This window comes from Leuresthes tenuis, unplaced genomic scaffold, assembly GCF_036924035.1.
Source record: "Leuresthes tenuis unplaced genomic scaffold, fLeuTen1.0.hap1 SCAF_4, whole genome shotgun sequence".
Lineage (NCBI taxonomy): Eukaryota > Metazoa > Chordata > Actinopteri > Atheriniformes > Atherinopsidae > Leuresthes > Leuresthes tenuis.
The window spans coordinates 2,749,795-2,775,021 of NW_027325358.1; the positions used below are offsets into that span (position 1 = coordinate 2,749,795).

At 44.6% G+C, this 25,227-nt stretch overlaps 1 protein-coding gene across 9 annotated transcripts in view; it reads right to left on the reverse strand.

The window, feature by feature from the left end:
* Positions 1-210: 210 nt before the first annotated feature.
* Positions 211-25,227, reverse strand: part of sh3pxd2aa (SH3 and PX domains 2Aa) — a 111,702-nt gene continuing 86,685 nt past the window's right edge. For 4 of the 9 annotated variants that reach the window (XM_072384074.1, XM_072384072.1, XM_072384079.1 and 1 more), the window contains 8 exons: positions 20,660-20,773; positions 16,107-16,190; positions 11,157-11,274; positions 9,826-10,229; positions 9,700-9,714; positions 9,467-9,516; positions 8,993-9,112; positions 211-8,124 (listed from right to left, as the gene is read on the reverse strand). In XM_072384074.1, coding sequence (XP_072240175.1) covers positions 6,121-8,124; positions 8,993-9,112; positions 9,467-9,516; positions 9,700-9,714; positions 9,826-10,229; positions 11,157-11,274; positions 16,107-16,190; positions 20,660-20,773 — 2,909 coding nt within the window. In that variant the 3' untranslated portion in view covers positions 211-6,120. The remainder of the gene's footprint in view (positions 8,125-8,992; positions 9,113-9,466; positions 9,517-9,699; positions 9,715-9,825; positions 10,230-11,156; positions 11,275-16,106; positions 16,191-20,659; positions 20,774-25,227) is intronic. The other 5 variants (XM_072384077.1, XM_072384076.1, XM_072384075.1 and 2 more) reach the window with 3 other exon arrangements.

Here is a 25,227-nt window from a genome sequence, read left to right on the forward strand (position 1 = left end):
GAACCTCCTCACACTTTCTTCTCATAAGTCATGACTTGCTATATATAACCAGCTGCATTGTTCTGCTCCTGCACATCTAAACTCACTTAATCTGACTCGCACAATAAAGACAAATGTGTCAATCTGTGATATTACTTCCACGCGGCATTCAGGTGGATCAAAAGCAGGAGAGGAGAGGAGACAGTCTGCAGACAATGAAAAGGAGTCGGGTTAAAACAGCAAAGGTAATACATTTAATATTGTTTCTCTTTTGGGCAATGCAAGATACAATGTAAACATGTACAAGATACAAAAAAAAGGATCAAGACTTGTCAAAGTGTTTTCAAAAGGAATGCACACACGCGGAGAGCCTCCAGTCAGGAAGGAATCTGGACTGTCCGTGTGGCGATGTTCTGTGGTTAAAAAGCCTCATCGGGGCATATCTTTTGAAAACAAGAAATCAGCAAAGAGTTCAACACAATTAGAATAACAATCATGGCAACAGAAAGAGAAACTCAAAGAATAGCACCTCACTTGGTCCAACTGAAGGTCTGTAGCTCTTATTGTGTTTGTTAGCTGTTAGCATTTTCAGATCAGGAGCTTTTTTTTTGGCACACTGCGCTCCACAGCGAGAAGGTGACAAATTCTATGATACAAAAGTAAGGTTGAGGCTAAAAACAGGCCTCTGCCTCCCTGGCTGGGCTCCGGCTCCCACGCAGCAGGACAGCACGCAGTGCTCAGGTCTTCCACGCTTGGATGTCGTCAGAATCTCTGAGCTTAATTAAGACACGCCGTTGTGCTAATCGGAAACTGTTGATGATTCAAACTGAGACACAGAAACGTGCCGCAGAGACGCAGCAGTGCGCCTCGTTCCTCGACACAGCCTCCTCCTGCTGGCGCCTCCAGCAACTGTCAGGAAGTTTCCAGAGCAACATAAATAATCAGCGTTCCCTGTTCACTGGACTTGAGAAGAAGCCCCGCAGCCCTGCTCCCATTTTGCTGCTCTCAAACAAAAACTGGACATTAATTAAAAACCTACAGAAGCACCCTGAATACATCCCACCTGCGCCTGCACACTTGCTGAAACTCTGCTATCACACCTACCCGTCCTTCCACTAAAAAGCTTCCTTTATCAACTCTGTAATCGCTCCACCACAGACTTTTTAAGCCCTTTTCGATCTCCTCTATCTATACAAATTCAAGGTTGTTTCATTCCACGCAAATAAAGCTCTCACATCTCGTGTAACACCTGTGTACATTCAGTTATCTTCTCAACAAAGACACAAAAGAATTAGTGAAAGAAAGACACCAAGAAGCCACCGTTTGATGCCTTTTCTTTCATCTTCTACCCAAAAACTTTCCAACACCCGGCTCAACTCTCACAACCTCAGGGCTGCGCGGGATCTAAAGACACCGGCTGCAAAAGCAGCCAAACTCAGATGGAGGATCAGTTCGAGCTCTCTGCTGTACTGTGAACTCATTTGCCTCTGACTCACTTGTAGCCCCAAAAACTTAAAAGTGCTGCAATTAAAAGAGTGTTTGATGTAATGAGATTTCACAGCTGAGGTTCAGAAGCTCGTTAAATCTGACGTTTCAGAAAGGTGGCTCGAAAAAACGTGCAACCGGGTTCCCGAAAAGCCTCTCATTAAAACACAATTCCTCTCATCCCACTGTCACTTCATCTCCTCCAATCCTCTCCTGTGTCTCACTCTTGACCTTCAACCTTCAACCTGCTAACAGTCCATCTCATCATGCTAAAAGAGACACAAACACTCATTTATCCAGGAACAGGTGGCTCAGCTGTGTCGAGGAAGGAGGGAAGGGGAAACCAGCAGAAAAAGGCAGAACAGTGTGGCTGGAGCTGAAGGTGCTTCACGCCTGAGAGGCGCCGTCCGTTTTGTCAGAATAAAATGAGAACGAGGAGTGAGACAGGGTGGAGGCGAGCGAAGCTGTCTCACCCGGCTGGCCTCCGGGAAGATGAGGGAAAAACTCATATCCTCACCACGACGGCTCATCCTCACTGAACCCGTGTTGGCATGGAAACAAACTCGCTCAGGTGTCCAGGTGGAGAGAAAGAAAAGTGAATTCTATTTCCAGCAGGTTTAAGAAACACGCTCACCTGGAAACGAAACTGGGTCTCATAAAAGACGCCGACGTGTCCCGAAATGCTGCTGAGAGTTGGTGAAGAAACGTGACTCGTTCCAAAGCTGAGAGACAGCCGATGATGAGCCTCAGGAACACATCATACAGTTTGTTTAGTCCAAACAGGAAGTAAAGCGTAAAAGCAACCAAAACTGGACGTTCTGGGGTTCAGATTTTAGTCACAAACTGTCTGACGCCACAGTAACACGGCGAAAAATGTGTTTCAGATGGCAAATATCTGCTCTGACCCCCATCTACTGCAGGTAAGACACTAAACTCATAACTCATCACCCCGGTGAAAGTACTGGGTATTCTTTCAGAGGGCAGGTTTCATCTGAGCACAGAACCAGCCCACGACGCTGCACTTTAAGCCAAACGTGGTCAGAGGCGAATGAAATGGTGTCAAACCTTTCGTTTGAACTCTCAGCAACACGTAAACAAGTCAAAATGTCTCATTATTCATGGGTGGGTTTAACGCTGAACTGCTGAGAAAAAGAAAACAGGGACTTATGGCGCCGAAGTGTGCGTGCTGACCTGTGTCCGATGACATATTCACCTGAAACATGGCAGCAAGGCCAGCCGGGGATCAGAAAAGAGAAAAATAAAGAGTTTTCTATGTCTGGGGTACATTCTGGAAGTTGATGGATTGAACTGAAACGACCTGAAGGAGGATTCATCCCCCAGGTCTCCTGTTTACCGCTAAGACTCTCCTGTTGACGTCACTGCGCCCGCCGTCACCGACGGTTCCAAATGTCACCTTCGCCGTGGTGATTTGCCGGGAAAAAGTCTGACTGGGTCTGACAGCGGTGGGGTAAATGTCAAAAGAGACATTGCTGTTAGAGGAGAGAGGGGACACATTCCCGGGGGACACAAACAAAGAGAAAAACAACACAAAAACTATCAAAATTCCATTCAGGCACGAACGTGACAGCTCAGAGTGGGACCGCCGAGGCCCCCAGAAGATGGGCCCGTGCCTCTCCATGTGTGGAGAAGATCCCAGATGGATGTGGGTCAGTGGGTTTCTGCCATTTCATTCACAAACCACCGTCCACAGCAGAGATCCCGCGTTCACGTCAGGTGTCACATGCTTTGGTCCAACGATTCCTCCCGACTTTTAAGGGCCTTCCACATCTGCTTTGTTCGCAGACATCAAAGTGACACATTTGAAATGACTGGCAGTTTGACCGAGGCGTCTGCTCCCGGTTTATGTTCGTGTTTTTCTGCACCGGCAATGTCTCTCCTCTCGTTGAAGGGTGTTTTTAATCTATTGCACATTTCCTCACAGGTACATTTCAGATTCTTTCTTTTTTCTTTTTTTTTTTTTGACAAAAGCAAGCATAAAAACAAGGAAAAAAGGATGAAATTAAAAGCAGGGATAAAAAACAGGTGCTGCACATCTAAATGTTTGCTTGACACACAATGATTCCCTTGCAAGTAAGTTCAGCTCGATCAAACAAAGCGATATGCAATTATAATATGTGCTGGAGCAAAAATGTTCAGTGATTCAACACATTTACATAATGCCTTCGTCTCAAAGGAGGAGGGGCCCTATCAGCATCCCAATGGTTCATCTATAATTAAAGGTCCACATAATATCATCATTTGCAGATTTCTTTAAGCTTTTGTTGACTTTTCTGGCAGAATTATTCATTCTGTGAAGTTTGGAGAAGGACAAAAAGTCTTTTGACAAGGTGAAAATGCTGATTGTCAAACCATGAAAAGCAATAAAACTATGCAATAATAAATATGCTTTAATCCGGCATTATGTAAAGAACAATAAAGATGAAGGAAGTGCCCGTGATTTGCTAAAGTTGCAGCACACAGCATCGAGAAAAAAATGGATTTTTCTCAAAAAAATAATAAATTATGGCCAAATACAAAATTAAACCTGATACAAAAATACTTTTAGCTGCACTGAGATTTAAAAAGAGAGAAATAAACACATAATTAAATTTCTGTACAGTTTTAGGGAGACTCACTGACCAGCAGTGCATTTCATATTGCACTGAGGTAGGATGTGGATGAATCAGGTTGTAGTACCTCTTAACAACCACAGGGGGTCGTTGTTTAACGTTTAACGTCACATTGATACTCCCATCTAAAACTTTGAGCTCTCGTTTGAGCTGAAAACGTATTTAATAAATAACATGCTGAGTATTTACTGCATCTTTACATTAATGCACCATAAAAACAGTTTTTAAAGTGCACTAATTTCACAAAACAGAACCACTTCGTTCCTCATTATTGTCGTTGTGCGATCAAAGAGCAACAAACAAAAAAACAAATATGGTTTTGTTAAAATAGATAACTGCAATCTAGCAGGTACTGTACTTTGTTTTATACTATGATACTGTCCAGCAGAAACATCATGAAAAAATCAGAGTTCACACAGTTCATTAGAAAATGTATTTCAGCAGTCTTGAACATCAGCCATTTCTTTTAGCTCTGATTTTTGGGGGAAAATAATTTCTGATTTGAGATTTTTAGGAGATTTTTTTTAAGTTTTAAGTGAGTTTTATATGATCTCATGTTATATATGAAATCCAACGAGAATGCTTAAGATTAAAACGAGTGAAACATTGTCCAAAATGATTTAATCTCCTGTTAAATAATCTTTATTATTACAGTTTATTTTTTTACTTCCTGCTTCTCTGAATCTATCATTCTGGGGAAAAAAGATACACATATAAATCAAGCGCTTCCAGGAGCTGTTAGGATTTATTTTTCAGTTCAGAAACCTTCATGAACACATTATTACTTTTACCATAAATAAACAGTAAAATCACAAAAAGAAAAATGCCAATTAAATTCTATTTCTTGGTCACATTTTGGGCAGAATGCAATGTAAATATGTCCCTGGGATTCAGCTTTTCATCCCATTTCCAGCACCTTTTCATGACAACACAAAATAAATCAAAAGATTATTTTTTCCTGGAGCTGAAACACGACAGGAAACACAGATTTTTTCCTTTTTCCATACAGGAGGTGGTTTTACTCTGGGAGGCACTCGGATAATAATCTAATGGTTCTTTTCAAGTTTCACAGGTTTTTTTTTTAACATATAAATGCTTTTCCCAAATAATTGCATCTGGAATTAAAGATATTATCAACACATTTTGAGGGAATCTATAAAACAAACTAAGCCACTTGATCAGATTTAATATAAGCACCCTTTGCATTCCTTATTATTTGTTCAGAGTCACTTCAGGCGACGTTTCAAATTCTCGGCTGTGGTTGGAAAACAGATGTCCCAAGAAAGCAGAAATAATTCTCTAAGGAAAACTTTCATTGACACAAAATACTGAAACATGAACATAGAAACTAAATAAAGTTTGTTTGAACCTTTAAAACAATTAAATCCTCTGACTTCAGGCCCTTAAATCTCAGTGTGTTCTTAAATCTGTGCTTTGGACCAATTAGACCACTCAAGATCGAAACCTTGCACTGTGTTTGGACTCAATAGTGGAGTTCTTAACTGGTTTTGTTGGTGTTCATAGGACTATGGCACTCTAAAAGATTTGGTTGATTTAAAGTTTTGCCATCCGCCTTTTAAATTCTCCATTCAGGTGATCGAATACAAAAGGCACTTGTCGGCCATCATAGTCAGTGATGGGCAGGAGTAAGCGTAGCCATGACCCTGCTCAGCTTCTGTATTACAAGATGCAGACCTCCTCAAGAGGTTATCGCTGCCATTCACATCTCAAATTTCCTTTTTCAATGGTGACCAACTCCACATTTCTGCCTCTCATTCCCTGGCAAAATATCTAAATCTTTACACTCATTTCTGTGTACATTTTAGTAAACCAGCACTAAAAGTGTCCTTTCTCACGGGGTTAAAACACCTCTCTTTTCGCATTCAGCCTTTTCTTAAATGTACCTTATCGAGGGCATATTGCTTGAGGGAGATTGAGGGTAACATTCTTAAGGAGCGATGCCACCCATCTCTTTGGAGACATCATAAGGGGGAGGTGGGATGAGGGCTGGAGGGTGGGGTTGGTTTTATTTTTTCCGCTCTAGGTAGTTGGAGGGGACCCAGCCCTTGCGGGGAAGCAGGCTGTCCTGCACCTGGCAATACCACCATCCATTGGGGTTTCTCTCCAGGACTTCTAGACAGGTGCCTTCAGTGAAACCCATCGTCTCTTCGTCTCCACGGTAGTCAGCAATGGACACGTACACGTCCCTGCCAAGGTTGTTGTGGATCATCTGGCTCTTCTCTATGGGCTTGGGCCGCACCGTGGACACAGGGATGCCATTGCGCTGGTTCACTCTGCTCAGAGCGTCTTGGACGTTGCTTGTGCTGAACGCGCTGCCAGAGGAGCCCAGACCGGAGCGCTCTGCGGGCCTCGTCTGACTCTCAACAACGACGTGTGGCCGCACGGTGCTGAAAGAGGCGTTGCGGCGGACACCAAGCGTGGCAGAACCGGAGCCGTAGTGATCGCTCCTGCCAAGCGACTCGTTTCTCCTTAAGGACCCTGTCATGTAGTGTGAGTCCTTAGCTGGCTGTGTTGTGGTCACAAAGACAGACTGAGGCCTTACTGCCACCTGCCGCACCCCATTCCTCATCCGAACCCCACCGTTAACCATATTAGACGGTTTTGAGAAGCCTCCTGGAGGCTTGGACGGAATCGGTGGAGAGTTCCTCCTCAAAGCTTGATTCTGCTGAGTCAGACCCTGAATATTGATGTTATTTAGGGCCAAAACGTGCTGCTCATTCTTCTCCAGGCTGTTGGACTTGCTCCCACCATTCCCCTGTCTTTCTGATTCCAACACTCCAGCATCTCCCACTTGCCGGACAGGTTCTAGGTAGTATGAGGGAGCCCAACCCTCGTCTGAGCCCCAACGGATGTACCACCAACCGCTCTCCTGTTTCTCCAGAACTTCCACCTCCACCCCGGCTGGAAAGCTAATCTCAGAGTCCTGAACCTTCTTGTAAACATCCAGGGATCGGTAGAGAGTGGGACCTTCCACGTCGGAGTCACCTCGACTCCCCTTGGAGTAAACAGAGGACAGATCTGAGGTGCTGCGTGAACACATGGAGTCTTCTGAAGAGATGACCGAGGCCGTCTCAGAGTCATCCCCACGAGAAGCTTTTAGGCCATGGCGAAACTGGCTTGTGGGCCTCAGCTGTCGTCTCAGGGAGCTGATGTCCATCCTCTCAGGGCTCTGGGGCTCTGATTTGGTAAGGAGAGGTTTAGGTCTCACAGAAGGCTTGGGTCTGGTGGAGGGGCTCTGGCCTATTCTCTGTTCAACATCCCGGTTGAGTGCGGGACTTTTCTTCGGCCCTCGTCCCAGTTCGTCTGATGAGGAGTGGGGGCTGTTGTCCTGGGACCTGAGGCTGATATCTGTATGTCTGCCCAGAGTCTGGCTTCTTCGATTCATCTCCGGTGTCATGGTTTTCATGGGTCTGCCAGCTAGAGGCGAGGATCCGGAGGGTTTCCGTGGGACTGTGGAGGAATGGTAGCTCCTTGGGGAGTTGGGCTCACTCGAGACTTTAGCTATGGTTCTCTCAATGCCAATGCTTGACCTGAAGCCATCATTCTCGTAGATACATTCCTCTTTACCAACCTCCTCTACAGACCTGAAAGAGGTTCTTCGGTGAGAGAAAACGGGGGAGGCTTTGCAGACGGGAGGCGAGGCCTTGCTTGTTGGCGGGGCGCTGCGGACGCTGTTGGGCTTTGCATCTTGGGAACGTTCATTCTTCAAAAACTCTGAGTCAGACTCACCTTCGCACCCAACTGCAGGAACGTCGTATTCAGGTTCCTCGTACACAGGCCTGCTGGGAGGCTCTGCAGCTTTAGAGGCAGAGTTAGTCGGAGGGGGAGCCTCCTCGGGGTCTGTTTTTTTGACAGGCGGGGCCGGGGGTGGGACTTTGGGTCGGGTGAGAGTGCTGCTCCGTCGGCTGAGGTTGGGCTTCTTGCGCTTGTCGATGTATGAGCAGGGGGCCCAGCCCTCCATCTCTCCAATCTGCACATACCACCAACCTCCTGGGTTCTTCTCTATGACCTACAAATGAGAGATATTTAGATTTAGATATTTAGATTTATTTTGAGCTCCTCTGGCTGCCCTTAGCCGCCTGCATCAGATTCAAGTCCCTGATGTTAGCTACAAAGAGCTTAATGGAACGGCTCCATCTACTTGAATGCTCTTGCAAAGGCTTCTGTCCCAACTGGGTCCCTCCGTTGGTCCCAGGATTGTCGTCTAGCAGCTCCTACACCACGCCTAAGACAATCCAAACTCTGTTCATGTGTCGTCCCACGATGGTGGAATGACCTACCGAGCGCTACCAGAACAGGGGCGTCCCTGTCTATCTTCAAGAAGCTCCTGAAAACCCAGCTCTTCAGAGAGCATCTCCTATCCCAGCACTTACCTTGTACTTCCCTCCCCCCTCTATCTCTGCTCTTTGTCTTTCTGCTCTTCCTTCTATGCCTGCACCCTATCTCTACTCTGTCCCCTCTGACAGAGTCGGACTCCTGGGTTCCTTCTATGGAGCTTATTGTTAGCTTTTTATAAAGCTGTTATATCTTCATTTGTAAGTCGCTTTGGATAAAAGCGTCTGATAAATACAGAAACAGAAACAGAAACATTTAAGTAGAATATTACTCTGAGAGCTGCTTCACTGGAACTTTAAGCTGAATTACAGCAGCATGCTACATGTTAGAGCTGACTTTACAGCTCTCAGCTCAGCAAAAGCCCTAAAGATATCTTCATCTTTCCACCTGACCCTCTGCTGAGCAAATTATAGCTACATCATTACATTCAAAAGCATGTTGAAGGTTGCATCTTGCCTCAGCGTTCCTGTCTATCTGGTAGAACTCAGCTGACATACATATGCAATAAGCTCAGAGACAACACTGCAGATCTGCCGCCTTACATCAGCCTTTTGTCCTCCACGGAAACTGATGCCATCAGAGATGGAGGACTGGAAATCCGCTATGGTGTAATACTCTGCTTCCACAGCAGGGGGCTCTGGTGGCTTGGGCAACTGGAAACCCTGAGATGAAATAGTCAGATGTATTCATTTCAAAGACATGCAAAGTTTCTTCAGTCATTTAAAACTGCAGTTTATGTCTCCATATAATCGGAACATATTATTAGTACAGTATTTACACACATAGTTACAGACTAGTTACTGCAAATTAACTGAGCTTTAATGGTTGCTATGCAACTGTTACAGTAACCAGGAAGCCAATTAGTACTTTTTTCTCTTTTCGGTCCTCTTCTTATCTCGTGCAGTTACATTTTCTTTGGAATCTTTTCTGTAATTTTAACTTGTTTCAGTTGAGCACGTAACCATATGACATAAGGTCCTCTTGGGTGCCGCTGCAGAGGCTTATGAAGTTCTTACCAAGTTGGTTTCTCTTCTTGGGGGAGGTTTTTGCCTTAGATTTGGAGACCCTGAAACACAGAAGCATGCATATTAAAAAGGACTTCTCTTAAATAAACTGAAATGGTAAGCAGACGTGCATCATTTTTAGTCTGTAAGTGAAATGAAGAGTCACAAAAATCCCCATGTTAGACTTCCACACAGGTTAGCATGACAAACTGAATGTTATCTTATTTCACCACCATGTAGCTTACCTATAGCTTCAAAGCCTACACAAAAGAAAAATGACATGTCTTACTTTTTCATAGAAAGACCCCTTTTACTGCTTTATTCTCTGGTGTGAGAGGTTAAATTACCTGCTACCGTACAACAAAACTCACCAATTTCCACTCTGTGCGGCGCCACTCTTGCAACAGCTGGGGACCCTGGCTCTCCTCTGCCTTTGTTTTCATTCAGGGCTGCACTCGCCGCTATTCCCAGGCACGGACTGTTGGTGTCACGGCCGGCGCTCAGCCTCCTCCCCGTTTCGGCGTTGATTTCAGAGTTGTAGGGCATCGGCAGGCTGATCTCACTCTTGGAGATGTGCCGCTCCGGTGTGGTGCTGCCCTCCCCGTCTGTCTGAATGTCCTTCTCACTGACCGACTTCTTCTGCAGCAAGTTGCTAATCTCCATGATGTTGCCGATGATCTCAACGGGGCCTGTCAGGGTCTTCTTGCGGGGCGAAAAGTCCTCTTTAATTTTCTTCAAGTAGGAGGCCGGGGCCCAGCCTTCTTTTCCTAAGTATCTGTGAGTCGATAATATACAAAAAAAGGTGTTTTTCCCTGCAGATCTAGTTCTTAAGTTAAAGTATCTACACAGAAATGTCCAAATATTCAAGCACTTAACTACTTAAGTACATCCATGTATCATCAGAAATGAACAGTATTGTTACTGAAAGCCCAATATTTCCCATCATTGTTGTGGAGTTAAAGAATAAAGTAGCATAAATGTACACTCTAAGTACCTTGAATAAGTATAAGACTTGAGAAAATGTACTTTCACTTTCAACCCCTGCGCTCGAATGACTTAGTTGGAATAAATAGGTAAAAATGTCATTATTTCTGGTAATTTCACATGAAATAAAATCCAACAAGTGAGCTCCCAACAGAAAAAAAGAAAAACACTGTTTTGTCCACATAAGTCGGGACTTCTCTGTTCACAACTGAGAACAACGTGACTCAGAGGTACATCTGGAGGATTATCTAATAACTCACAAGTGACACAATAAGCACCGCAGTGAACGCCAAGGAGGGAACAAACCATTAGAACGCAGCACAACAGCTATCACACACAAGTTCACAGGGACACACGCATGAATGCGAGATGCCACAAAGCAGCATGTGATAGCAATCAGCTGTGCAGCACTCCACTTTTACACCCCAGCAGGGATACAAGGAAACAAACAACTGTCAGGAAATCCACACCGACTGAGTAAACGACACACATGTGTGTAAACACAGACACACACTCAGTGCACGTCAGATCTGTGCAGAGCAGCACATGTTAATGGTTTCTTCTTGGTACCGGAGAGAGCGGCAGGAAACCGCTGCCTTGATCACGAAGCAGTGGCAACAGCCTCACATTTCTCTGAGGAGCCACTTTGAAATCAGCTTTAAATAAAAATGCCCTTTCCTCGGCTGTGTATGGGTTCTGTGTGGTTCTGCAGACTCACCTGATGTACCACCAGCCCTCCAGGTTCTTTTGGATTACCTCCACGGTGACCCCTTTCTCAAAGCTCACTTCATCTGCACCTTGGCTGCTGTAGGGCTGTATGGTCACGTATTTCTCCTCTGGAGGTGAAGAGCGATGAAAGAAGAGAAGAAAAGCAAAGAGAAAACTGTGAGAGAAAATATCACCAGTGGAAGTTTTTCTTCTTTTGGGTGGGGGGTTGTTAATGTGACCTACTTAAACCCAAACACAACCTTCCAACCTCTGTCCCACACAACAACAAGGCTCCCTCTGGTGGTTGGACCCTCCCCAGTGGCTGGCCGTTTCTTTTCCATGCTGGAGTTCATTCAAACTATCTGAACTATGATCCAGCATTCGTCTCTCCTGAGGGGATATTCCTCTTCAAGGAGGGGGCCTACATAAGGCTTCCCTCACAGAGATAAGACATTTGGACCAAGATCTCCCTCCTCTGATCCCTAACTGCCCGACACTCCTCTCTCACGCTCTGCTTGCCTTCCAAGACCTTGTAGGGGAGGAAATCTGTGGATGGACTTAATGGAGAGCAGGAGGAGGTTTGGGGATTAAAAAGGAGGGAGCTGGTGGGTCAGCCCAAGCCTCCCAGCAGTGGCTGAGGCTTCAGACAGCATTAATATGCATTCCCTGAGATGTGACATATAGAATAGCTGAGAACGGAGGTGAACAGGAGAGTCTGTAACCTGAGACAGCTGAGGAACTGTAAGAGGAAAGGATGACATGTGCGCCTAAGCTTCATTTTAATGTAGGTGAGGACTTTCCAGCAGACTGCAGGGATTCAAGATCTTCTCCTGCCTGTCGTTGTTGAGCAGCTGAGGGCAGCAATGTGGAGCAGAATGAAATGTCTGGCCCTGAATGTGGGCTCACGAAGCATGTGTGAGAAGACTCTGGTGAGTACTTGCAGATGGACAGGGAACAACAAATGAGACGGCTGGAATGCCGAGCTCCATGTGTTTGATGCATGAACAGAATCGTGTTAAAATACAGACAACATGCTTCATGTTGTGCTTTAAGTCCCAGAGGGACGGAACAAAAGATCAAAGATGAACTTAATCACATCTATTAATTGCATCTGTTTGTTCTCATGAGCTGTCCATGTGGGTCCGTCTCCCTCTGGCGGCGGCGTCCCACTGCAGGGACACAGCGGCGAGCCGAGGCCCGGCCAGCAGGACGCCACAAATGAAATCAGGGACTTAACATCGATGACTGCATTCTGTGGACGCCGCCCCTGCTGAGGTCGGTTTTCTGTCAGTCAACACCTCCGGAGAACACAAGACACCCGACCTGACTTACGTCTGAACACGGGAGACTCCAGGGGAGGTGTGCTCTAATTTAATTTAGGAGAGGACCTCTAACTCAAAGAGGGCTGCAGAGTGCACGTCTGTTTCCCTCCATTAGTGGATTACACATCGGAGGACCTAAATCTCCTGTGATCAGCCTTCATTTTTGTCATTTGCCAGCGCTCCTACATCATTCTACAGCTCAAGTATCTGCACAGAGCTGTAAAAGCACCCTCACCCTGCTCTTATCTCATCGACTCGATTCAGAAAGCAAAGAAGGGAACAGGAGGAGGATGAGAGACAGATTTCAGAAGGTAAAAAGATTGTGAATCAGGGACATACGGTTGAACTGGGTTGAGTCTAACGTGCCGGGCGGCATACAGTAGTTGGACAGAATGCAGAGTCATACAGTCAAAGATAAGAGTGGTGCTGCATGGAAATGTGGGACAACAACTAAACTGGATGTGACCTCAGTGCAGCTGCAGCTTTCATGGTAAAACTATTTTTCATGGAGTAAAAACAGCTACTGATCCAGGACGATTCACCGAAGCAATGTTAAAGGTTTCTGGATGTGTTACACAGCAAGAATCACAAGGACACAGTGCCTGGAAGTGAATGAGAAGTGAGACCTGGAACACGCAGGTGTGAATCCTGGCAGCAGACCTGGAGGTGTCCTCTGGTGTCTGAGGGACAATGACAGCGAGTCCTGTGGGCAGTGGTGGCTGCTCAAAGTTTATTTCTAGGCATTTAGCAGATGCTTTTATCCAAACTTACAGGTAGGCAGGTAGGGTAAGGGGGTCTTACCTGAGGACCCCTACTGGAGGAAGTACCTTTCATGCAGGGGATTTGAACCCAGGTTACCCACATGGAAGGTGGCAATCATACCACCCCACTATCCAGGCCCCAAAGTGCTTTAAAAAGTGTCCAAATGTTTTTAGAATATGTCATAGTTAATGAACATATTAATTTCATCTTTGTGCCAGGCCTCTATCTGCTTCTCTCATGCTCTCTGTGCTCACATATCGTCTGCATAAAAACACAAAAAGTCCCAGAAAAGCTGCTCTGATTCACATTAACAAAGTTTCTTCTGTCAGACAGTTAAAAAAACGTCTGAAACTCTAACTGAAAAGTGGCTCATTAAGATTATGTGTCGACCCAGAGTCACCATCGAAGAGTTTCTCCCTCAGCTCTGATACAAAGTCACCTGCCTCCTCACCACAAGCACAACACTGCGCATGTGTTAGCTGCTAACAGGCGCTCCTGCCAAACAGAGAACAAGCAGAGAGCAGAATGTCTCGCTGGCATGCACATCCCCAGATGTCCTGTGGAAAATTAGTCTGAGGTGGTCTCAGAAGTAACTAAATCTAGCAACAAATCACCAAAGGATCGGGTTTCTTCAGACATATCTCCGGATCAGATTGAGATCTGGGAAGTCCGGAGTCAGGGTAAATATCTTGAATTCAAACTGCACGGCGTCGCAGGCCACTGCTATCATGGAGCAGCGTCTTCAACAGCAGCAGGAGCTTGAATTATGAGACAATTGTTTTGTATATGTGAGACATGTTGGGACAAAAAGCCCATAAACCTCCCTGGACCTCCCATTCACCTTCTAACACAATGAGTTTCTATCAGCCAGTTTGCAGCTGCAAAGCTTTACTTTCTTTGAGGGGAACATGTTGTTGGGGATTTTCCTCTCCTTCCTTCAGTGCGTGATAAAGCTTTTCATGCATGTAAAATTCTGCAAAATTGCAAAGCCCAGTCAAAGGGAAGTGTCCCACGGACACTCCTCTTGAACTGCCTGACAGCCTTTGACTGCAGTCCAGGCTTTTCTGCCTTCACTCAATGACATCACCGCACAACACATTCACATTAACGCCTACTTAGTGGGTCGTTTTGCTCAGTTCAAACAAAGAACGAGCAAGTCTCTTTGCTTTGGGCCACTTCTGAAGAACCAGCTGACCAATCAGAGCAGACTGAGCCTTTTGTGTGGGAGGCCTGAGTTAGACAGGAGCTAACATAAGTTGGAACATAGCCCACCTCACCTAAGAGTTTCACACAAATCCATCCATAATGGGTTGAGTAAACATACCAACAAACAAGTGGGATCAATCAGCACTTCCTTGGTAAATATGTCCCAACCTAACGCTACTTTTCTTTCTGCAATAACAGAAGAAACATTGAGCTTGATGGACTTGTTCTGATGCCCCCCCCAGAGGTGCAGGAGAATAAATAAAGTCATGCAGCATCGCCCTGTACAAAACAACAGCCCGTCTCTGGATAAAGTAACAGGAGAGTGTGAGCTGAGGCCGAACCACTGCCCAATAAAAGTTATAAAGGAGGTGGAACTCGAGAACAAGGCCTCAGAAAAGGTTTCTCATTCTCTGGTGGCGACAGCTAGCCGGCTGACTCATCTAGAAGCTCTGTAGCAGCGGAGGCTCGTGTGATTAAAACCAGTCCGCTGATTGGGCTGTTGCCCCACTTTCACACTTTCCATCAGCTTATTCAGGCCAAGCCTCACTGTTCTGGAAGATACACCAGCTTTGGTAGCATTCCCACAGACCTGGATGAAACTGTTACCCCGAAAAGCTGCTGTATATGCTTCATGTGTTTAACACTTCAGTCCATTAATTGATCCTTTGGTATTTGGAGCCAAGCTCGAGCTAAATCAGCTTTGTGAGGGAGCTGCCAGTTTGATCAGGTCATACTTTGATAATGAGACACAAAGAGAGCTCACACAAGTTCAGGAACAGCTTCCACAAACAAAGTGTTACTAACAAAGTTTCTTGTGGAAAACATGACTAATCCCAGAGCCAGACAGGTGCCTTACTGATGGTCAGCAGGAGCCAACTCCCCCGGACAGGAGTTGTGTTCTCCTCAGACATACCCTTGTGTCTCTCTAAAAGAAAAGATCACACGACAAACTCCTGCTATCCTTCATCTGCGAAAACGTAAGGGAGTGAGGGAGCTTGTTCTACTTAAGCAACGCTGTTACACAATCATTTACATTCCCAGGCCTGAGTGGTCATCAAACACGCTGCTTTTACGCTGCAGGGGCCAAATAACCTTCATGCAGCCCAATTATTTTGTTGCTCAGTGTGAGCTGAGGAACGCTCCATGTTTGGATGGAGCGGGAATTGAGGTTTTACTGTGAGAGCTGACTCACGGCCACCCAATATGTGGCTCCTGGCAGGGTCCTGGGGCCAGTTGTTGTCGGAGGAGGAGTGAGGACGTAAATAAAGTTGTTTACCATGTGGCTGCAAAAAATGTGAAAGCGCCGCAGAAACGGGAGCCACGGGAGCCACGGGAGGGGCTCGGCAGGGCACTGTACACTCGTCTGTTTACTATAAGCGAGCAGTGTGGAGTTTTTAAAGGCTTTGTGGTTAGCAAGTCTATAGCTGAGATATTAGCCAGTGTTTTGGATGGAAATAGTGTCATAATAACATCTCAATGTGTCATTTCAGCTGGAAACATATCAGTGTGAGATCTACAGATAGTTGCAGAACAAAGTAGCTTTAAAAGCAACCTGACGTGTCTCTATGTGAAAAGTATTTATCACATTTGGAAGTGGACATTAAATCAGACGTGGTTCTGTCATGTGGATTCTTCAGGGTTTGTACAGGCTCAGCCGTGTGCGTGTTCACCTCTGCTCTGCTGGCGGTTAACCATACCACCGAGGGTCCAGCGGCGGTCCAGCCTCTTCAGGTGGGCTTTGCGTCTCTTAGTAACTGATGATGAGAGCAAACAAAGGAGAAAACAAGCAAAAACAAACAAGTGAGTGATGAGTTAGTGTAAAAAGCTTGGATTAGCAAGGTGAAGAAATACAAAATAAGCTGGTTTTAGTCACAAAAGAATAGGTTCAAACAATAAAAGCCCCCCCAGCACATGAGGCGTTTAGTTGTGGGTGTAAAAATCCTCAATCAGTTTCTGAGATTTCAGCCATCCGTCACATGATCTGTAGAGGATGTGTACGCCACACTTCACAGGACGTGCTTTTTTAGGCCCTTTTTCAACGTTTGACTGTATAAATGCAGCATAGCACCACATAGCACATATCTCACCTTCCTACAGCCATAACTGCACCTGACAGGCATGTAAACTGAGTGGCACAGCAGGCAGGTTTCTCCTTACTTCACTGACATGTTTACATAGTTGGCATCTGGGTGCAGAGTTGACTCGGACAAGAAGAAGAGTGCTACACGAGAACTGATTTAAACACATGTCAGAGGGAGTTTTTTCAGTGTGTATTCTCAGCTAAATCAAACAGTTTCTCTGTGCTGAAAGACGGATCAAGAAGTCTAGTGTGAGTTAACACATCCATCACTACCCGGTGTGAGTCTCTCACGCTCAAGGATAAACAGTTTACACAACTAAATATTTGCTGGAGTTTACTGAATCATACTGTGGAAACACCACCTCTCCCTCTGGGTGAATGGACTAAGTTTTCAGTTCAGAATATTCTAGTGGAGGATAAGCCAATAGTAGCTTTGAAAGTGTCTGTGCCAAAGCCTCATCAGAAATGGTCTCCATGGAAGTGTTTCCTGTCAAGAAGCCATTCTTAAGGAAGGGAAACAGGGAGAAAAGGCTGAGCTGTGCCAAATGACACAAGAAGTGGACTGAAAATCAGTGGCAACAGGTCTTATGGAGGGATGAATCCTCCCCAGAGCCCGGACCTCAACATTATTGAAGCAGTGTGGGATCATCTGACAGAGAACGGAACAAAAGGCAGCCCACATCCAAAGAAGAGCTTTGGGATGTCCTTCAAGAAGCCTGGAGAACTATTCCTGAAGACTCCTTAAAGAAATGACAGAAAGCTTGTCTCAGAGGGTTCAGGCTGTTGGAGAATAAAGGAGCTCAGACCAGATATTCACTTTAAAGCTGCTGAGAACTGATAAAAAACTCTGTTTCTGCCTCAGATTCTTTTATTTCCATTTGTGTTTGAACATGTTAAAATAAATTTCCTGTTTTCCAGGCAACACATAAAGAAATGAGACCTTTGCGCAGGTGAGCTGATCTCATATTTGTAGCGATAAAAGCTGCTCACTGATACATTTGGACCTAGCTGTAAACATTAGGTAGCTGATGTGTGCTGAACTCCTAACCTCATAATTAGATCAAAGACTGGGATAAAGCAGCCACCACAGAGCGATTAGTCTCAGTCTTCTCAGAGGCCAGGAGAGGAAGCACATTAATGAGGGGAAGGGAAGATGGAGACGACACTTGTCTTCTCTCTGTCTTTTGACTGTAATCTAATTCCTCTTTCCCTCAGCTTCTCTTTTTATGCTCTCTTATCTCTTTATCGTTCCTCCTGCTCAGCATCTGTCCTCTATCCTCCGTTTGTGTGCCTCTGCTGCTTGTTACATCCTCTCCCTTTTGATTACTCTCTGACTCACCATCCATCCAACCGAGCGCCACCCTTCTATCCGTTGACCTCTTAATTGAAATATCAGCTAGCTCACAAAAGGAAATGTTATTTTTAGGTAATTTCAGCAGGGCTGCGCCTTTCAGTTCCTCTCCAGCGAGCCGAGCTGTCAGTGGTATTAGGTTACAGACCGCGGGGAGATAATGAGACGATAGCAGGCTTAAAGGGGAAGATCAGCAATAAAAAGTGACAATGTGTGCAAAGACACTGGGAAAATGGGCGCGTACTTCTGAGTTCAGGCACTGCCAACAAAATGAATGAAGAGTAATGAGACTCTGACCTTCCAAGTTTCCCTGTAATTACGTATTATCACCAACATTTGGGATTCTCTGTCTTCTATCCAACAAATATCTAAAAATGCTGCTGTTTTGCAGATCGAAGTGACTGGAAAATACTGTTTAAGCACTGCTTTCTTTCTTTTTTCATTCCACAACTGCCATCTTCCACCTGGTTGCTTATATTACCCACAATGCAAGTGAGCTGTTAACAGTTTAAGCAATTTCTCATTTTTCACGAGCTTCCCCTAGACTCACAAAAGGCTTTATACCATCTTTCTTTCTTTTAATGCAGAGCAAAGTCTAATAACTGTAAAAACAACTGATGTGCAGATTGAGTTTCCCTTTTGTTCTTATGCTTTTAAATTTCCTAGAAATCAAATGCTGTCATTTTTACTGCGGCCTAATCAAAACTATAAATCGGAGCGCATGAAAAACACATATCAGTGAGTGACACTAATGCTCTTACTGGTGGGGGGGGGGGCATGAAGGGTTTAGAGGTCCATCAGAAAAGGAAAAAACCTTCATGTTAAAACTAAAACACCAAAAGTATTGACGTGCAAAACGCTCCATCAAATCAAAATAAAGCAATCCATCACCCTCAAGCATTTTCTTATTCCTTAAAATCACAAACTGGAAGAGAGGAAGAACAACAGGTGTACGTCACATCTTGTTGGACTCAAAGTAACTTTACTGTTAGCTGTTAGTGAAGTCACGCCTTCACTGAGGCGAAGGTTTGTTAGTGAGATAAAACTGATCAGCCGTCCTCTGAAGCTATGCTGCGGGATCCAGCATCAAGCCATCGGAATAGGAGGATGTCCTTTAGGTTGCCGGGTGGAACTTCCATGGATCGGACCTGTTTTTTCAGCAAATCCCACAGAAGCTTGACTGGTTCAACATCTGGAGAATTTGATGACCAAATCAAATACCCAAAGGTCATTGTTGTCCTCCTCAAACCATTGCAGAACCTTTGTTATCGTGTGGAAGGGTACTTTATCCTGCTGAAGGAGGCCTTTGTGATCAGGCTGATTCTCTTTACTTTGTCAGCAACAGAGTTTGAGTAGGAGATATTTGCCAGTAACGTCCAGAATAAAGGCAAAACCCAAGGTTTCCCTGCAGAACATCACTCAAAGCATCACGCTGCCCCCGTCAGCTGGCTTTCCTCCCATAGTGCATCCTGGTACCATGTCCTCTAAGCACAGCACAGTCCAGGCCACCCATGTGATGTAACAATGATTCATAAGAGCAGGCCACCTTCTTCCAATGATCTGTCGTCCAGGGCACCTAAAGCAGTCTGTAACTCTGCGGCTCTACAGCTTCTGGTCCGTTCTACCCCCTGCAGACTGGAGCTATGCAGCTAACATCATTGTGCCCTTATGGGAGCTAATCTTTTCATAAATCCCACCCCTGCCAGGTGCCATTATACTATGATATGCATCATTTTTCATAGGCCTCAGAGGGTAAAGAGGAACACATTCATTAAAAATGTGATGACACTGTGGCCACATTGTCTCTATATATGCAGCCTTTGTTTATGGCAACTTATTTAAGGCCAAAACTGGAGGAAAAAGACCTTGTCTCTGTTATTATGATGAAATATCGCCCCAAAGCTCCATCCCTTTGAATTGGTAATATGTTTTCAAATTCTAAAAATAATCTATTCTAATAATAAACAATCCATACCTCCATACCCAATATGTGGTTATTTTATCTCCTGAATCCAGAATAGATTCAGAAACACTGGTAAAGTGTGTGCACGTTTGTGTGAGAGGAAAAGCAGCTAACATTAGAGTAGGAACAGAAAATTACAGTGGCCGTGGCAGCTGTGCAGGAGCTGTCATCAGTCCATTCAGAGTGGGTTCTGTGAACGCGTTTTGTTGGATGTAAAATCCACCAAAGCACAGAGGCTTGTATTTCTCGCATGTCTTGCAAGAGCGGTGGAAGATGTTTGTTAGAACCCAGCGGTCGCATACAGCTTAATCAAATGTTTCACCACCCTGTCACTGCAACACACCACAGCGTGCATGCAAGTAAGAGTTCTGTTGGTCTTTCTAAGCACACATATGTGCATACTTGTCTCTATCGGATTCCTTTGGCCTGAAAGCAGAAATGGGGTTTTGACACAGTGATGAAATGCTCCATCCCAGCAGTCAGACTAAACATTCAAGAGGAAAGGGTCACAACAAAATGAGACTCCTGCAAGAGTTGCAGCCTCCCGGGGGAGTTGAAAGGAATTTTGTGTGGTGCCAAAATATTGCAACCCCTTTGGCTGCTGTCTGGTACCATTTCACCGTGGTGCTGCGACTGAGGTCTCCAAGGCTCCTAATGTGTGACTGGAGGTGTGTTTGTGAGTCTAATTTTTCAGCGTGAGACTGAGATGTGAAGCCTTCTCCATGCAGACATTTCTCACATAGCAAGTCTGCCAAAGGGATTTTTCTGTCTCTTTGTGTTTTATGAATCTAATAACGTTGTGTTTGTGCATGTGTGTGTGTGCACAAACCTTCCCCGGTCCTGGAAGTGCCCAGATCCAAATCATCTCGAGTTCCATTCTGGGAGTCCAGGTATGTGGCTGGAACCCAACCCTGCTCCTCTGCTGTACTGACAAACCACCAACCTGGAACAATAGAGGGGAAGGGGAGAAAAATGACAGAAATGGACATATTAGCACCACTAAAGATCATTAGTATCTGTGAGCATTGTCTCCTCATTCTGTTTTACACCAAATGAGGGTAATTACTCCTCATATCTGCTCTTTTCCCAGCTGTAAAACACTGTATGGAATCCATAACTGCAGATGCAGTCTGTGCATGGTTTGTAAAACTGGGCATTGTGGCTTTGTGTTTATTAGCAAAGAGACCTAAAAAGGACTTCATGGCGGCTGAAAGTTTCACCTACTTGGAAAACTCTTTTTATTACTAAACCAGACACTGGAGTCTGAAAAGAGTCCCTTCGACCGCTGAAGATTAAAGATCACACTTCACTATTTCTCAATTTCAAACACGCTGCTGTTTGGACAGACCATCCAATCTCCAAGTGGCTCAAAGTTGGATGAAACCTTTCAGCCGTGGTAGCAGCACTATTTTCTGTTGAAGCAAAGTCGTGCTTTGAGTCAAAGGCTTGAGTCAAAACATATTTGCCATTGGTTCGTGAACAAATTAGCCGAGCAGAGGCTTAAGCCTCTCATTGGACACAATTTAAATAATTATCATTCATCCTCAGAAGCCATACAGTCTGCTTTCATGCCCAGGACGTCAAAAATTGCCACATTGCCAAAACCTCTGAGAAACACAGGGTTCCCTCCTTAACAGAGCAGGACTTGAGTTGGACTGTGTTAGTCAGGTTTAGGCAACTTAACTTTCATTGTCAGGGTTAGGTACTAAAAGTAGCTAATTAGGTTTAGGAAAAGGTTTTGGTTTAAGACGCATCTGAGAATCACCTGATGTAGAAATATATAGTTTCACTATGTTCAACGACTGAAAACTGAAGCTAAAGGCTTTGATTTGTGAGTCATGTGACACCATCAGAGAAAGAACAGGCTGGAACGCGAAGTTTCACCGCAACGCGATCAAAATTGGTTGCGGTATCTCACTTAAACAGAAACTTGTCAGCTAAATCAACAGTGTGGGACAAATACATCATCATGTACACGATAGAGAGATATTTAGCATCACGTAGTGAGACATAAGCTGGAACTCTGAAGGGAAGTGAGTCAGGAGAAAATAACTGTACGAGGCTACATTCAGTGCAGCTCTCACAGGGCCTAACATAACTATTCCACCTTCTGTTGTGAGAAGTTTTCCAGTGGTTGCTGAAATATTGCAGTGTCCTTAGCTGACTGGCTAGCTTACAGCCCAAAGTCCCACAGCTTGCAAGCAGGAAACTGTCTTTAAGTAGCACTTATTATGCCGCTGTGCTGCCACGAGAGATTCTCTGCAGTTCTCTCCCGTTTTAGGGTGTCTTATGAGGCTTGAACCGCAGATGACTTGAACACTATAGCATAACCTCACACTGCTACACTTGAATAAGACTTTCCTGGCTGCACCCATGTCCCGTAGCTGCAGAGAAGACCTCATGCTTTGATGACAGGTTTGTGGTCACATCATATGTACACTATTATTGAGTTGACTTTTCACTTTGGGCAGCAACCAAAACCAAAAGAACCAAAAAGCAATTCATTTACATCAATCAAGTTTTGACAGCTAGCTTGTGTCATTTGATGAAAAGTGTGCTGACAGAGGTCTCCTATCAGAGCTCAAGAGGCATCTGCCACTTGCCTTGAAAAGAGAATTGGCTTTACTCGAGTTGTTGCTGCTCAATCTGGCCACAGCTCAATGCATGACACATTCCTGCAATCCATGCAGTACAAGCTGGCATGATGGCTGACTCTGTCAAGAGCAAGAGTAGGAGTATATATCCCAGCTGTTCCCTCTGTGCCAGGGAGAGGATGACAACTGCGGGGAAGAATATCTCTAAGAGGGCACTATAGCTTATTCCTGTGGGCATTTATCATTGTGAGCCATATGTTTACTGCACACACCCTAAATCCCACCTAAGGGTTTAATCTGGTAAGCATATGAAGCGCTTCTGTGTGTGATTCAATACTGCAAAACTGGAACAATGAAAGGATGTAAAAAGTTGAACAAATATGGCATAACATATTTTTTTTCCCCCTAAATGAGTCCAACAATTAAGTCATTGCCTGTAGAATGTCTTGCAGCCATATGGCTCAGCACTCTAATGTGGCTGATGAAGCCTGGGTGAATCAACCCATCACGCCCTTTTTTATTACCCAGTAAGACACCAGTCACATCAACACATACTGCGAAGGATGTGGAAAATATGCCTCTGTGAAGGGAAAGTTACAGTAATGCTAACAAGAGGTATATATATTTACTATCAATCAATCCTTAGAAGTGCGTGTTGATGTATTTTCTGCAGAGACACTTCCTGTTCAGGATGTGTGCAACCTTTGGGCTGCTGTCTGTCTCTGAGATATTAACCTGTAAGTGTCTGTGACACACACATACAGGCTCTGTTTGTGGCAGCACCATCCCACAGGCTTGTGTTGGGCTTGAATTATGTCTGATTTCTGGCTCTGTTACAGCCGCAGTCTGTCTTTCTCTTTGCTGGTCACGATAAACCCTCCTCGTCCTGCAGGGGCTGAGAGGCCAAGTTTGAATGCTGTGTGTGCAAAACAATATTAGACAATAGCTTAGTCTTCCTTAATTCAACACTTAAAGCTTTAATTACAATCCTCCCAGGAATTAAATTGCGCAAACGACCAAAGAGCTCTAAGATAGCAGATCATCCACCGTGGCCAACACTGTATTTTACAAATTTCAAGAAAGGATTCCAAAAGCTCCCCAAATTTACGAGCTCTTCTTTAGCCGATGCTCTCCAAGTTTCACGAAACAAACAGAGAGACAGACAAGGCATTCATGAACGAAGAATGTTTCGACAACGGTTCAGAAGCTGCTGAATTATGCCGTTATCAGAGAATAATGCCTCTTTCTCACCTTAATGGTCGGTCGACAGCCTTAAGGACCAAGAACAATAACCACAGCAATAACAGCATCCAGCACTGATGTTTTCCTCAGTCTCTGTTGCCCATTTACCATTTCCTCTGAAATAATACTCAAATCTCTCTACTTAACCGATACAATAAAAATGCACATCACATATTTTTCCCTCTGCTTTCGTTGCTTTATTTCCTGAGCACTTGAAGTTAAGACAGTAGAATGCAAAAATACTGCATTATCTATCAAAGCCTCCAACGACAACAACAACATGCAGCCTCATCCCCTCTTCCAGCCATAAAAGAGCGAGGCCTGAGCCACCCTGACTGTGACAGCTTCTGTTCAGCAGAAAAACACCTTCCTGCAGCACACTGACATACCGTCTCCTCTGGATTTCCTCCCAGCAGGTCGTGTCTCACAGTGAACACAGGAATTAATTCAACCTGAGAGCCCTCAGACACACTGAGGCACAGTAGCTGCAGTGTAGCTCCTCCAGCCGGAGCTTCCTCACAGCAGCTTTCTGTTCGTCCTGCTGAGATGTTGCTGCTTCAGGAGAGGTCAGTTTGGACCCGTCGGGTCTCTGCTTTGCTTTGACAGCAGGTAGAGGCTTCATGTGAAATTGTATTTGACACCATGACATTTATATAATGCTCATTAAATCTTGCACCACAGCTCTTGGTTTAAGAAGCCTGGCTGTAATAATATTGACTGTAAACTCAGGAGTTGAGGAGGGGTCCTTCGTCTTCTCCAAAGAGACTTCCACGTTTCAGAATCCTCTTGTTTTTGGGAAAACCATTTTAAAGGAAGACATAAATCAAACAAAATGAGGATGGGAGTCTAACAACACCCACTCCTGTCATGATTTATGGGTCTTTGTTATAATGGTGACCTTTTCTGGTGGATTCCCATGTTCTGTATTCTCTTTTTCACTCCACTTTACTTTTATAGATCTTATTCCATCGTGCATTTTGTTCATTTCCTGTCCTTGTTTTACCCCTGAGTTCTGTTACAAAGGTATCTATTAATGAGACACTAGCAAAAAGCTGAATTATTGTGTTAGTCCGACCAAATCAGACTTTTGAAATGCATTTAAACTTGTTGGTCCGACAGAAATCGCACAGAATCGAGCCTCTCAGAACCAGACGTACATGTACCATGATGTCCTACAGAGAAACTCTGCCTCCTTGCATTACTATATGTTTTTGGCAACGATTGTTTTTGTTTGTTGGTTTATTTTTTATGTTTATTTCTCCTTTTAATCAGCCATGACTTCTGTTGCTGCTATTTTTACCTGCATTTTTCCTGTCCTGTGCACACTGTGTTCATGCATTCACTGATAAAGTTACAGGATTAGGTGGACTTACTCTCACAGGTTGTATCTTCATAGACCTTCATAGACAAACTCGGGATGTTTTCCTTATTGTTGTTATTACACTTGTAATAACACATCGGGCTTTAATGATTTATTAATCCCTTTACTCTTGTTTGCTGTCCATGGTCCTGAAAATAAGAAATTCAGGTTTATTTGATAAAGCTGGTCAGATAAACCATC